Below are 13,855 nucleotides of genomic sequence, written 5' to 3'. Positions count from 1 at the left end.
GCCGGCCTGACATCATTGGGTAGACTTGCCGGAGGGGCCCGGAGCCGAGGAGTCCCTGGCTGGTCTGCGGCCCCGAAAGGACCGAGTCCATGACTGAGACCTGTTCGAGGGATTTCTCGGCCCCTGAGACCTGGAACCCCGAAATCGCCGTTGAGAGCGGGACCGATTCCTGGAGAAGGAAGTAGACGGACGATACGACCGCTGGCGGTCCTCGGGCAATCTGTGTACGGAATTTTCCCCCAGGGATTTGATGATCTGGTCAAGATCCTCACCGAAGAGGAACCTACCCTTGAAAGGTAGAGACCCTAGGCTGGATTTGGACGAAGCGTCCGCCGCCCAATTACGAAGCCACAGCAGGCGCCTGGCGGAAACAGCCGAAACCATGGTCCTTGCCAGGACTCGCAGTAAATCGTGGAGGGCATCAGCCCCGTAGGCAATGACGGCCTCCAGCCGGTCCGCTTGCGCCGCTTCTTCCGGTGGTAGTTGCTGTGAAGTCAGGAGCTGCTGCACCCACCGAAGTCCGGCTCGCTGGGTAAGGGAGCCACAGATAGCAGCACGGACCCCCAGCGCCGAGACCTCGAAAATCTTTTTGAGGCAGACTTCCAGCTTTCTGTCCTGTACATCCCGGAGGGCCGTTCCCCCTGTCACGGGAATTGTGGTCCTCTTCGTGACGGCAGAGACTGCCGAGTCGACCTTGGGTACTTTAAGCAGATCCAAGAAGTCGCCGGGAAGAGGGTAGAGTTTGTCCATTGCTCTGCCCACTCTGAGAGAGGCCTCCGGCGTGTCCCACTCCCGCACCAAAAGATGGAGGAACGACTCATGAATCGGGAACGTTCGCGCCAGAGGACGTAAGCCCGCCAGGACCGGGTCCCCTTTTGAACTAGCGGAGGCTACGGAGGGGGCTGGGGGCCCCGGCGGTTCGACGGGCGGATCGAGATCCAATTCCTGGAGGACGTGTGGGATGAGGTCCGACAGCTCCTCCTTACGGAAGATCCGGAGCACCCGTGGGTCGTCACACTCCAGGTGCGCTGCCAGGAGCGAGTCATCGTCAGCCGTGGAGGCCGGATCGTTCCCAGGGTCCTGCGTTGGATCCACTCCGCTGGGTGGGAGAGCCAGGAGCGTCTTATGGCCACCCCCAGATGGCGCTGGATTGGCCCCCCCCCCCCATAAGTCGGGGAATCTTCGCGGGCGTGGGGTTCGCTGGAGCACCCCCTGGGGATCCCCCCGCCGGCTGCAGGCTTTGGAGGTACGCCTGGTGCATCAAAAGGACAAAATCCGCCGTAAACCCCCCTGCCGGTGGAGGGACTGCGAGCGAGAGGTCCGTGGAGGGGCCCGCAGCGATGGAGGGGGACGATGGCGCTGGTATCGGCCTGAAACGCGGCGAAAAACCATGTGGGGACTCCTCCGCCTCCGAATCAGCCGCGCTCTCCAGCTCTAAGATGGCCGCCGCTCCCGCCAAAGAAGGGGGCGGGGCCTTTCCCCTGGAGCCGCGGCGATCGGAGCATGCCGGCGAAAAAGTCGGGGAAGCCGATCCGGTCTCTCCCCCGGGGAGGCCAACCCCGGAGGACCCGTCTCGCGATCCGCCCTGCCCCGGGTCGGGGCCGGGAGACCCCTTAGAGCGCTGCATGGCGCGCGGCCGGAACGAAGATTCCCCTCAGCGACCGCCCCTAGGCCGGGGCTGAGCACTGCGCGCCGCGGGAGGAGCGAGCTCGTCCGCCCAGGCTCTACCAGGCACCCTCCCCGTAGGAGCAGCAGGGGAATGAGACTTCCCTGCTGCCGCGGCCCCGGGGAATGAAACGTCGCGGGGCCGAGGGGGAGGGAATGCGAATCGCGGCGCGCCGGAGGGGAGAGGCTGGCCCCACCAGCATCCACCTAAGCCGTCCGACGGCGATCCTGTAAAAAAAATTCCACACAAACTCACCGCCGGAAGGGAGGAGAAAAGGGAGAAACAGGTAGGCAAGAAAACATACCCAGTCCCGCTGGCAAGCTGACAAGGACAGGGAGGCCCGGGCAGGGCTCCAGGCTCCCTGAAGTGATAGGCAAAAAAAAATTTTCCCTTTTTTTTTTTTTTTTAATTTAATAAATTTAGCAGCCCAGGTCCGCTTGATCCAGTCAAAGAAGAAATAGGAGAGAGTAAAAAATGTAGCAAAAGCCACACACTGGGGAAGCAAAGGTTCCCCCACTCACATCTGCTGGAGTCAGAGAGATACTGAGGATCCCTAGGGGGTGCACAGGCTTATATGTCAGCACCCCTGGAAGTTTGCTCTGACTCCATCTGCTGGACGGGGGACATAACCCACGGTCTGGACTGATCCTAGTACGTACAGGGAATAACAGGTTCGCTGACGTCACCCTCGATATTCACCTGCGCTGTTGGTGCAGACAGGGCCTGTTTTAGCTTCTTGCATGCTCTGGTGCTGAGGAATGCAACTTAACTCCTTTTTTGCTGGATGGGGAACAACACCTGCATCAAAACTCGCCCAAGCTATAGCCACCTACCATGAGAGGACTCTGCCTTTTTGATTTAATTAATTATCCCTCAACTGGCGAAAGCTTCCTTTTTACTGACCCACAGACGTGAGAACTTGCATGCTGTCAGTGTGTAAGTACCCTTGGAGGCATTCGGGCACAGCTAGGTATATCATGTGAGGGGGCCTAAGCAACAAACACAGCCGTCCTGCTGCCCAGATTAAGTCATCTTGCAAGAGCAGCAGGGGCATCTTTTGAAACTTGGCTTACTAATTGCCCCTGAGAAGAATTAGGTTGAATTACATTTTTGAGATATAAAAGAAATGTTTTTTTGGAGACTTGCAAAAAAAAACGAAAAAAAAAAACAAAACTTCGAACAAAGTAGGAAAGAAAAAAAAAATTAGTAAATGAAATCAAAGGCAAAAATTGGAAGAAGCAGAAACCATGTCCTTTCGTACAAGAAAAAAAAAAAAAAAAGACTAAGGAACACCCACTCAGACAAGTCTGTATGGTTTTCCAGGGCTCAGAGAAATTTTCTGTCTTTGCGCCATCGCATGCTGGCACCCGCACATGGGGCTGATTACTGTCCTGCTTTCTACGGAGAACAACCTTTCAACACAAGCACCCCCAACAACAAAATAGTCCTCCTGTGAGAAATCACATTTCTCTTCTCATAGTTCTGAACGACAGTCCCCCCTGTCTTTTCCACCTTAGCCAAAATAAATACACTGGGGTCAGCGTGGGCCTGTGATGGTGAAAAATAAACACAATGAGGTTTGTGGGGATGTCTTAAATTTGTTTGCAGTGCTTTGCTGACAGAGTGCCAGTGCAAACACTGATGCACTGACACACAGAGCTCCATCACGATCTCTGAATTCAAAAACCATTGGTGGGAATAAACCACCACCAGAGGGGCAGCTGGTGGCAACAGAAGACTCACCTGAGGAGGGGAGGACTGTGCTAGTGCATTTGATATGACAAATGAGAATATACAGTTTGAAGCACAAAAATCACATTTGGAACATTACTGAGCTGTGAACTGACTTTCTGAGCATAGTACTAGCAAGTAGCAACTCATTTATAATAATTATTTCCACCAAGAAGAACATGCCAAGGGTCCCTAATGTTTCCTCATAAGGCAGCCTAAACTATACCAAAACTCACCTAACCTCTATACTGTCCCCAAAACATAACATTAGTCCAGCCATGATGATTCTTTGAGAAGAAGAACGTCAACACGTAGTAAGCAGCATTTAATTTTAGTTTTTTACATAGTTAATAATGTTATAAGTGTACACTAGTAAAAGTAAATTATTAAAACTGCCCAGTATAATTTAGCCATAACAGTCATAGTCATAAATATCCTAAATCAGACTCTCCAACTGAATTGTATACCTCGTTTGGAAGATTTTTTGAATCAAAAATTCAAAATGTAATTAAAACATTCCCAATATCTCGTCCACTAACTTCATCTATCCCACAGATTCAGACTTGGGACACTTTCGAGACAGTGGCCAGCACTGAAATCTTACAAATAGTCTCTAAAATGAAACCTTCCTCTCATCCACTTTCACCCTGTTCTTTCAGTCTTCTCAAGGCAATCAAAGACGACATAGCCTTACCACTTGCTAACACTACCAATTCTTCATTTATTACTGGCACCTTACCAGACTCCTTAAAAATTGCCGCTGATACTCCAATCCCTAAAAAAATTACCAATATTCTGGATTTCTCCAATTTTCGTCCAATCTTCTCCTCACCATTCCTTGCCAAAATAACCGAGTCGTTTTAGAACAGCTCACAATCTTCCTTGACGACCACTCACCACTAGATCAATATCAATTGGGTTTTAGACCTAACTACAGTACAGAAATGCTTTTACTCTCTAGCACTGATATCATTCATCGTGGATTCGATACAGGAACTTCATATAGCTCTATTTTTCTAGATCTCTCTGCAGTTTTCGATACAATAAATCATGAAATCCTACTTGCTCGCCTCTCCAACATAGGTATATCTGGGATAGTACACACTTGGTTTCAATCATATCTAACAAACAGGTACCAACAAATCATAAATCAAGCAAGTCCACTCCTTTTCCTCTAAATGCAGGAGTTCCACAAGGATCTGCTCTATCAGCGGCCTTATTCAATATATCTCTCACATCTATTTGTCAATTGTTATCGACTCTTGGCATTTCATATTGTTTTTATGCTGATGATATTCAATTCTATTTCCCAACTAAGCACAATTGGAACTCAACCCTAAAATTTCTCTAACTTTGCCTATCAAGAGTAAAAAAAATGGCTATTGCACAATAAACTTAGCTTAAATCTTTCAAAAACTGGAATGATGATTTTAGGAAACCTATGATTTGACAATATTCCCAAATCTATCCTAACTGACAACATAACTATCAATTTTTCTAAACAGGTACGCAATCTTGGCAATATACTGGACCCGAAGCGAGATTTATCCATGCACATTAAATCTCTAACCAAATCTTCCTTCCACAAAAACTTGGACTTCTCAAACATATCAAGCCACTACTCGATCCTACTCTTTTCTGCCCAGTACTTCAATCTTACCCTTACCAGTTTATACTGTACTCTTTGTATTTAGGTTTACCATCCACTTCAGCTCTTACAGAATGATGCAGCATGGCTGCTTTCCAACCGTACGCTCCATGATCATATATCTCTGGGACTTTTTCAATTGCACTGGCTACCTATCAAATGGCGCATTCAATATAAAACCTAGATGATCGTACACAATTTCATTTATAAGAATAACATTTCCTGGTTGTTTGCACATTACACTTATATACTCCCTGTAGAAACCTCAGATCTACAAATCAGCTTCTTTTGCAAGTTCTATCCCCAAAAGCAACCAGACTGACTATGACAAGAGGGTGTGCCTTTTCAGTCGTAAGCCCTCTATTATGGAACACTTTACCCCTTGACATAAGATTACACTTAAAATGACATATTTTACTTTTATTTTATGTTTACTATTTAATTATGTATGTTTTACTTGTAACCTGCCCCGAACTTTGAAGGGTGCGGGAAATAAATACTTTTTAAATAAATAAATCAATAGCCATTCTTTACTACACTTTGCTAACCCACTGGCAGCAGACGTCTCTGGCCGATACTCACTTGACATCAACGATATCATACATTTTCTTCAAGAAGTCAGAGTCCAAGTGGTTGTGTTCGCTGGTAAGAGTATGGAAATACACAATCACAAACTCCTTTACAGCAATATGATCCATTACATGGATAAAATATAAGAGAGCCTGCAATGGTGAAGGGAATAAAATAAGCTCTCATCAGGAATTTTCAGAATCATCAAGTCAATGTCACACCCAACACTCCTATGCTGGAGAGATCTTTACGCTGTGAGCAATCACTACCAGAGATCTAAGGCCTTCCTCCCTGGGAAATTGGAATATCGGAGCACTAAGGGAAAAGAAAGTCTACAATATTGCTAGAACACTAACTGCAATGTTACTATTTGCTACCACTACTATAGAAAGGTAGGAGCTCCTCTGGATATTTAAGTGCTAAAGCTGGCAGCAACTTAGGAGAGAGCACAACCCACAGCCAAAAGCAGAAGCTAAAATTATTTTCTTTTTATAGTTAACATCGAGTATTACATTTACAAATGCCAGTTTAAAGAAAAACATACACTCAGTGAAAAGCAGGGCTTTGCACATCAATAGGAGTTACAGAAAGCAGAAAAAGCCCATCAGGGATCCTGCTGCCGCAGCCAGGTGGGGATTTATTTAATGGAAGAGGGGGGATGAGTGAAACAGATCAGGCTTACCTTCTCCATGTCTATTAGTGTTACAGGAATGTTTCGTCCGACTACTACCATAACTGTTCGGCCATAGTTATCCACACCTGCAGACAAGTGGAGACATAAACACAGCTCGGCCTGATAAGTTGTTATAACACACGTTGGCGATTTCACTGAAGTCATTAAAGTGGGGTGGCGCAGAGCCTGGCCTGCTAAGAGGTTGCACACGTCGGAAGACAGAGAACAAGGTGTCTTCGTATCCCTGCTACATGTAATCCCATTCCCGGCACACCAGCTTTTAGAACAGCTGTAGGACTACATGTATTCATGTGATTTGGTACAAAGACAGACTAATTCTTCAAGTCACTTGATCCGCCCCATCTACTTGTTGGGAATCAGCGACACGTGCAGCAGCATTCACAGGTTTGTAGGGAACTGAAAGGGGCTAGGATGTGAACACTTCTGCTATAGATCCTGGAAATGGACAGAAACTAGCAGCTTCTTCTTTTTAAGTCCCTACGGACCTGAGCCAGACTGGAACAGGTGGCCTAAAGGTGAAAGGCTCTGGAACACAGACGATCCCCTACAGCCATGGATCGTGCTGTGATCTGGAAACTGCTGGGAGTATGGCCATCCACACAGCCAAATGTACAAATATCCCCCCCCCCCCCCCCAAAGACATCTACTGGGGAAAGACCATAATATGTTGAACCTTTTTATGGTTTCATCTCAAAATAGACTATGGTATCTGTGCCGGTTTAATCAGTTATAGTTTGCAGCTTAGACAGCACATACAAGCTGAGTCAGTAAAAGTCATGGGAGAGCGCCCACTCTCCTGTGCGCGCGATTCAGTATTTAAATGAGGGCCAGCAGTAAAAAGAGGCGGTAGGGTCACTAGCGCGTCCCTAGCGCCTTTCTTTGGACAGGAGCGGCGGCTGTCAGCGAGTTTGACAGCAGATGCTCAATTTTGCCGGCGTCGGTTCTCAAATCCGCTGACAGCCACGGGCTTGGAAACCGGATGCCGGCAAAACTGAGCGTCCGGTTTTCAAGCCGCGGGCCGATTTTAAATTTTTTTTTTATTTTAATTATTTTTAACTTTTGGGACCTCCGACTTAATATCACCATGATATTAAGTTGGAGGGTGCACAGAAAAGCAGTTTTTACTGCTTTTCTGTGCACTTTCCCGGTGCCGAGAGAAATTAACGCCTACCTTTGGGTAGGCGCTAATTTCTGAAAGTAAAATGTGCGGCTTGGCTGTACATTTTACTTTCTGTAACTCGCAGGAATAACTAATAGCGCCCGCAACATGCATTTGCATGTTGCGGGCGCTATTAGTTTCGGGGGGGGGGGGGGTTGGACGCGTTATTTTCAACCCCTTACTGAATAAGGGGTAAAGCTAGCGCGTCAAAAACGCACATCCAAACGCGGGCCAACAGTGCGTTCCGCCGGAGCACACTGTACTGTATCGGCCCGATAGTGCTTGCCTATGTGATTACTTTAGAATTTCTCTCCACATAGTATGTTAATGCCCTCTACTGGGCTGTCATAGCAGCCGAATATCACTAGGGAGCCAGTACATTCATTTGATTCATTCAAAAAGCAACATCTCATTTTTAACATTTTAACTATGGCTGGTTTTAGGCCATTATGCACAAAAATCATTTCTGTTTCTGCCCCCGTAAAAAGTAAGACCCAAATAATATATGACCACCGTTCAGGGAAACACTAGTATACAACAAATCAGACCAACAAAATAGCTAGTGTTATGAAATACTTTTGCTTTTCTTTTTTGTTTTTAAAAAACAATTCAATAATGAAACAATTTTTGTTGGAGAGGAAGAGACCTCAGTACTGGCAAGAAATGTCAAAGACTGAGTCCTAATCCAGTTGGAGGCTGTCACTGGCATAAAATTTTTTATGAAAAATCCATTTCTTTTTTTCTTTTCCCTTTATTTCAATTCATTTATCAAAAATGCCTGTGTTTTATATAAAACGCAGAAGTATGCCCAGTAATGCAAATATTCAGGTGATTGGAAAAGTGCCTAAAAAGTACACTTATCTGATTTCACAATTGCTTCTCGTCATTAAATTTTGCCTCTGGTTTCTATGATGTCAAAAAAGCACAGAAGTTGCCAACATTTTGCAGTGTTGCTGCATCAGGGCATAAAATCACTTTTTTTTAAATCACAATCTTTGAACACAATTCTCTCTTGCTTTATTCTTTATGGCTATATGGGCAGGCATTTTTGTCATCATAGATACCAGAGGTAAAATTTAATCATGAGAAGTAATCTCCTGAATATTTTCATAAACATTTTTTTTAAAAATGAGAGTTTCTTTTACACTGGTGACTGCACCAATTGGATTAGGATTCAGTCTTTGACATTTGCTGCCAGTATTGAGGTCTTTTCCTCTTGAATAAAAATTGTTTATTCATTATTTAATTGTTTTTTTAAACAAAAAAGAAAAGGAAAATTATTTCAATATTTCATAACACTAGCTATTTTGTTGGTCTGATATCTACAGACCCAAACCTGGCACAGTGTTACCCATGGCTTTCCAATTATGTTAGCATACATTGAGTTATAGCGATATCAACCCTGATATAAAGACACCAGGATTCTTACAGAGGAACGGAGTGCTGAATTGTTCTTTAGGCTAGCTTTAAGGAGGAAGGGAAAATCCAGGGGATCCTACTCCCAGTAGGCGCTGCAAACCAAGAGTAAGAATAAGGTTGGCCTTCTATGTCCTCATACCGTAAATATTCAAACAGAAATCAGACTGGCAAGAGATTAAAATGGAAGATGGATTTGTAATGACATGGTATAAATCTTTACATTCACACTGCTTTGAAAAAGGGTCATTCACTAGCAAATAATACTATGATGAGCATTTACGAATGTTTCAGGGGCAGCCTGGATGTTATGAAATGATCTTTGTGGGTAAGATTGTGTAGTGAGTTTATGCGATGTTACAACAAGTGGCATGACTGCCACACAATAATGTACATGTACTGCGATTAGCATGTCTGCCACCCTAAAGTGCATGACTTAAAGGTAAATTTTAAGACCTGTGCACGGGCGTCCATGTCCGTGCATGGACGTGCCAATTTTATATCATGTGCACGCATGTTATAAAATCCATTACCTGCATGGCGACGCGGTAAGTCTTAGTCCCAGTTCCCTCCCAGGCTGCTCCTTTATCGGAGCAGCCTGGGAGGGAATTTCCTAAACCCCCTGACCTAAACTGCCTCCCCCCCCTTTTCTCCTACTAACCCAGACTCCTAAAACCCAGCTAACTACCCTTTTTTTTTTGTTTTAAAACTTATCTACTTTCGGAGGCAGCAGCGGGACAGCGCCTAATGGCCAATGGGGTATGGTGATGCATGGGCAGGTCCCAGCCTGCCCATGCATCACCATACCCCGACTCCGGCTCGCCCCTTTTTCTAACATCCTATCTTCGGCACATACCAGGAGATACATGCGTATCTCCCGGATTTCACGTGTGCAGGGCTTTTTAAATTAGCCCTTCAGCTAGGACTCAAAATGCTGCACTACTTGTGCTATGACAACACAAAGGGTCAAGATCGCCAAATCTTCTTTAACGTAATACGTAAATGACACACAAAAGAAGAAATGATAAATGTTTAATAATTAGTATAAATTATTTGTGCAATCACGTATGAAACATGTATCTAAATAATTACAATCTAACACACACACACCCCCTCACACATTACACCTAAAACCATGTTCATACGCATTTAAAGTTCATTACATTTTCATACATTTTTTTAGACAATACAAGTTATTAATTCATAATTCAAATAAATGAATATTATGTAAATTTATCTGAAAAAACATGAGATTCTAAAATCCACTCCTTATTCAAGAAGCACAGGATATTTAGAAGTCAAGTCCATGTGTACTTGACTTCTAAATATCCTGTGCTTCTTGAATAAGGAGTGGATTTTAGAATCTCATGTTTTTTCAGATAAATTTACATAATATTCATTTATTTGAATTATGAATTAATACATTGTATTGTCTAAAAAAACATTTATGAAAATGTAATGAACTTTAAATGCATATGAACATGCTTTTAGGTGTAATGTGTGTGTGTGAGGGGGTGTGTGTGTGTTAGAGAGATTTTAATTGTTTAGGTACGGGTTTAATATGTGAGTGCACAAATAAATGTTTAATAATTAGTATAAATTAGCACTACTTGTGCTGGCATATTGTCAGATATGGTTTCAATTGCATAATGCCACTGTACTGTGTTCGATATTGTATGTGTTGGTTCAGGCTTTAATAGTCTTCATCATATTTCAGTCTTTTGTTAAGCCACCTGAATCAGAAAAGGCTTAAATTAGGATACCGCTTACACAATGCTGGTGCAGATTTGGACAGACAGCTTGGACGTGCTGGCTCCCCCTTCCCCCCTGTTCTGCTGGTTTGCCTTCTGCCATCTGTAGCTCTTGGGGCTTGCAGGCACTTCGCTTCCCGGTGGCTTTCATGACTACTGAAAGTGATGCAGGAAGCCGTAAGATTCTGAAATCCTGTTTCCAAGTCCGTAGCAGTGGTTAGCAGGCTGCGGCCACAAGAAAGCTTAAGGAAGCCATCCAGGGTTGGAAGCCTGCTCTCATTCGTCCTGATTTCCCCTCTCATTTATCAACATCTGATTATTGCTTTACACTTTTCTACGATTGCATGCATGTTTGCTTGTTTATCCCACTGATTTCTTTGTGAGGCTCCCCGAGTAAGGTGCCTTATAAGTAGCACAATTAAAATACATTTTAGGCGGATTGTTTCATACAGCAGTCAGCAATTACTTAAAATTGTTAAGTCAGAAACATGGAACTTTTAGGGCCACATTCATTTTCTTCACATCCAAAATAGAGCGAGCGGTCCCTTCTTTCTTTAACACGATGAAAGAAATGGAGTGCCTTCCTGTGCCTCAATCCTTGCAAGGAGCTGGGACTATGGCTCCCAGCCGCTGCAGCCGGTCTAGAATTTCCTGAATGGCTGGCTGCTTGGTAAGGAGGTGTGCAAGGGGAAACAAGAAAGACGTCCCGGATCGGACAAGCAAATTCTAAAGCGTAGCCCTCTTTTACCACACTTAGAACCCACTGGTCCATGGTAATTTTGATCCACTCCTAACCACCCCGGCAAGAAAAAGCAGAGAAAGACAAGGGGTCTAGGCTAAAAAAAACTGCAGAGCTGTTAACGGGATTCAAACTGTCTCGGCCGCCTCAAGAAAGGGAGGGATCTGGACCACCAGATTTATACCCATTCGCCAAGGGACAGAGTGTACAAAAAGATCATTAACCCCCAAGCTTGTCCACCTCAGACCAAGGGGGACAGTCCCACCAGGACCTAGGAAAATTTATCCTAGGTAAATTTATCTTACTTTTTTTTTTTTTTTTAAAACACCAGAACTGCAGGTTTTGCACCATCTACCATCTGCTGGAGACAGGTCAATAGCGAGGGACTGCAGGTGGCATGCTGGGTTATGTGGCAGTGGCAGTGAAACTTTCTCTGTCTCCGTCTGCTGGTGGGGATGCAAAACCCAGGAGTCTGGACTGATCCGAGTACATACAGGGAAATTACTGTATTTCATTAATGTGTTCACCAAAAAAAACCCAACCGAAATGGTTGAAAACTCACCTGTCTGGTACAAAGCTCTTAGAGCTGCAATATCGGACAGGTCTTCCGTTCTAGCTCGAGATAACCAGCGATTATAACTAGAAAATAAGAAAAGCAAACAAACTGAGTTAATTCCCCATGATTTTGAAAGAATTTTTTTTTCTGTGGCAGAATCAAATATATCTCAGTACCCTCAACAAGACCCTTCCCCTTCTTCTACTTAAGGCAGGTAACAGAAGGAAGAGACACAAGTGAAAAGCAAGGCAAGGCGACAGCACACAGATTCAGGCTACAGCCCTCAACCCCTCTCATCCCAAGTTCTATCAATGCCCTAGAGCAGCAGACTACACATTTAACAAATTGTTTTTGGTTTTTTTAATATCAATTTTACAAAATAATCCAAGTACCCCACTTATTAAGAAACAGCATTTGTGAGCGATTACTAATGCACAAAAAGAAAAATACAACTCATGCTTTATCAGACCCCAAGTCAGAGGGGGATAAAACAGTAGATCAAAGGAAATAATAAACAATAGTTGAAATAACAAAAGGATGACTAAGTCCTGGTAGATTTTCTTAAACTAAAGCGTCTATTATCCAATAGAAGAAGAGGCAGCACCGAGAACAGGGGCTTCAGAGCCGTCTCTACGTTGTTGTTTCTCAGATAAAACAAAGTGGATAATTGAGAAGGGTAAAAAAACAAAACAAAACCATGTTTGACCCCTTGGAACTTTATCACACATTTTATGGGAAATTAAGCCAAACCAAAGCTCCCACATGCAAACAACCAGAATGGAGTAACAGAAATTTCTTCCTTTTAGATCGAGTAGCTTTGAATACATACGGGGTAAATACGGACTTTTAAACCTTAAATAAAGACTCCCTATTACGGAAGAAAAGCTTCAAAATATAGACTCGGTCACAATCTAAAGCCAAAGTTGCTATCAAACTTGAGGGCAAAACAGATTCGTCTCTAGATTTTTCCAACTGCCGTCAAATTAGTTATATCCAGGGAAACTTGAGGAAAATTAAGGTCTTGCGAAACATTTTTCGACGGCGAATAATAAGCTTTGGAAATTGGAGGTATTAGATGTTCAGGTATTTTCAATACTTCAAGAAAATATAACCTCAACATTTCAATAGGAGAAACCATTTGGTTCCTGGGAAAATTAATAAGCCTAATATTTCTTCTTCTGACAACATTCTGATGCCCATTAGCAAGGGAACTTGTAGAGTCTTGAAGTGAATTAATTCCTGATTCCAAAATCTGAACTTTCTGAGATGTAGTAGAAGCCTGTTCCTGTGGCTAGTGAACTGCCAAACCTTGAAATTGGCCTACAAACAGACCCAGATGAGAAGCTTAGTCAAAGCCTCCAAAATGAGATCTAAAGTTACCCAAGGAGGTCTAACCAGAAGAAAGGGCTGTAGAATCTCCGATGAACCCTGTTCCACAGACCTTGAGGAAAAGAGAAGGGAAGCCTCAGATAGATGCGCATACCACCTCCCATGGCACCGGATGCCGCCAAGTTCTCCGCAACAGACAGCATAGACTCCCACTAGACCAGCACATCTGTGGGGTGCTGTATGTTGTCCCTCTGCTGCAACAATGTCATGGAGGTAGCCTCAAAAACAGGAGGGCCCATACCCGTCCATTGAGTAATCTGACACTGCTCCAGGGTGAGCGTGACTTCCAGGTCTGGGGTGGGAGACTGTGAACCTTCGACCTGCTCACCGCCCAACGACTGCAATCTGGAGTCATGCTGAGAGCCTGACTGTCAGAGCAGATGTCGATCTATCAGCTTACTTGGTGCTGGTTCTCTCAATGCACTCGGGTAAGTACGGGCCTTCTCCTTCCTCTTGCCCATAAAATGGAGGAAGGAAAGAGTTCCAAGGGGTTAAAAACAGCAAAGTGAGGAAGGGAGCTCCAATGCTGAACATCA

The 13,855-nt window shown here is 44.4% G+C and overlaps 1 protein-coding gene across 5 annotated transcripts in view; it reads right to left on the bottom strand.

The window, feature by feature from the left end:
- GDAP2 (ganglioside induced differentiation associated protein 2) overlaps positions 1-13,855 on the bottom strand; it is a 59,867-nt gene that overhangs the window by 25,830 nt on the left and 20,182 nt on the right. For all 5 annotated transcript variants that reach the window (XM_029577986.1, XM_029577987.1, XM_029577985.1 and 2 more), the window contains exons 9-11: positions 11,937-12,013; positions 6,298-6,374; positions 5,628-5,767 (exon numbers count right to left, since the gene is read on the bottom strand). In XM_029577986.1, the coding sequence (XP_029433846.1) occupies positions 5,628-5,767; positions 6,298-6,374; positions 11,937-12,013 (294 nt within the window). The remainder of the gene's footprint in view (positions 1-5,627; positions 5,768-6,297; positions 6,375-11,936; positions 12,014-13,855) is intronic.

Source organism: Rhinatrema bivittatum, chromosome 15, assembly GCF_901001135.1.
Source record: "Rhinatrema bivittatum chromosome 15, aRhiBiv1.1, whole genome shotgun sequence".
NCBI lineage: Eukaryota > Metazoa > Chordata > Amphibia > Gymnophiona > Rhinatrematidae > Rhinatrema > Rhinatrema bivittatum.
The sequence above is the reverse complement of the archived record's forward strand: the minus strand, read 5'-3'. Positions and strand labels throughout refer to the sequence as shown.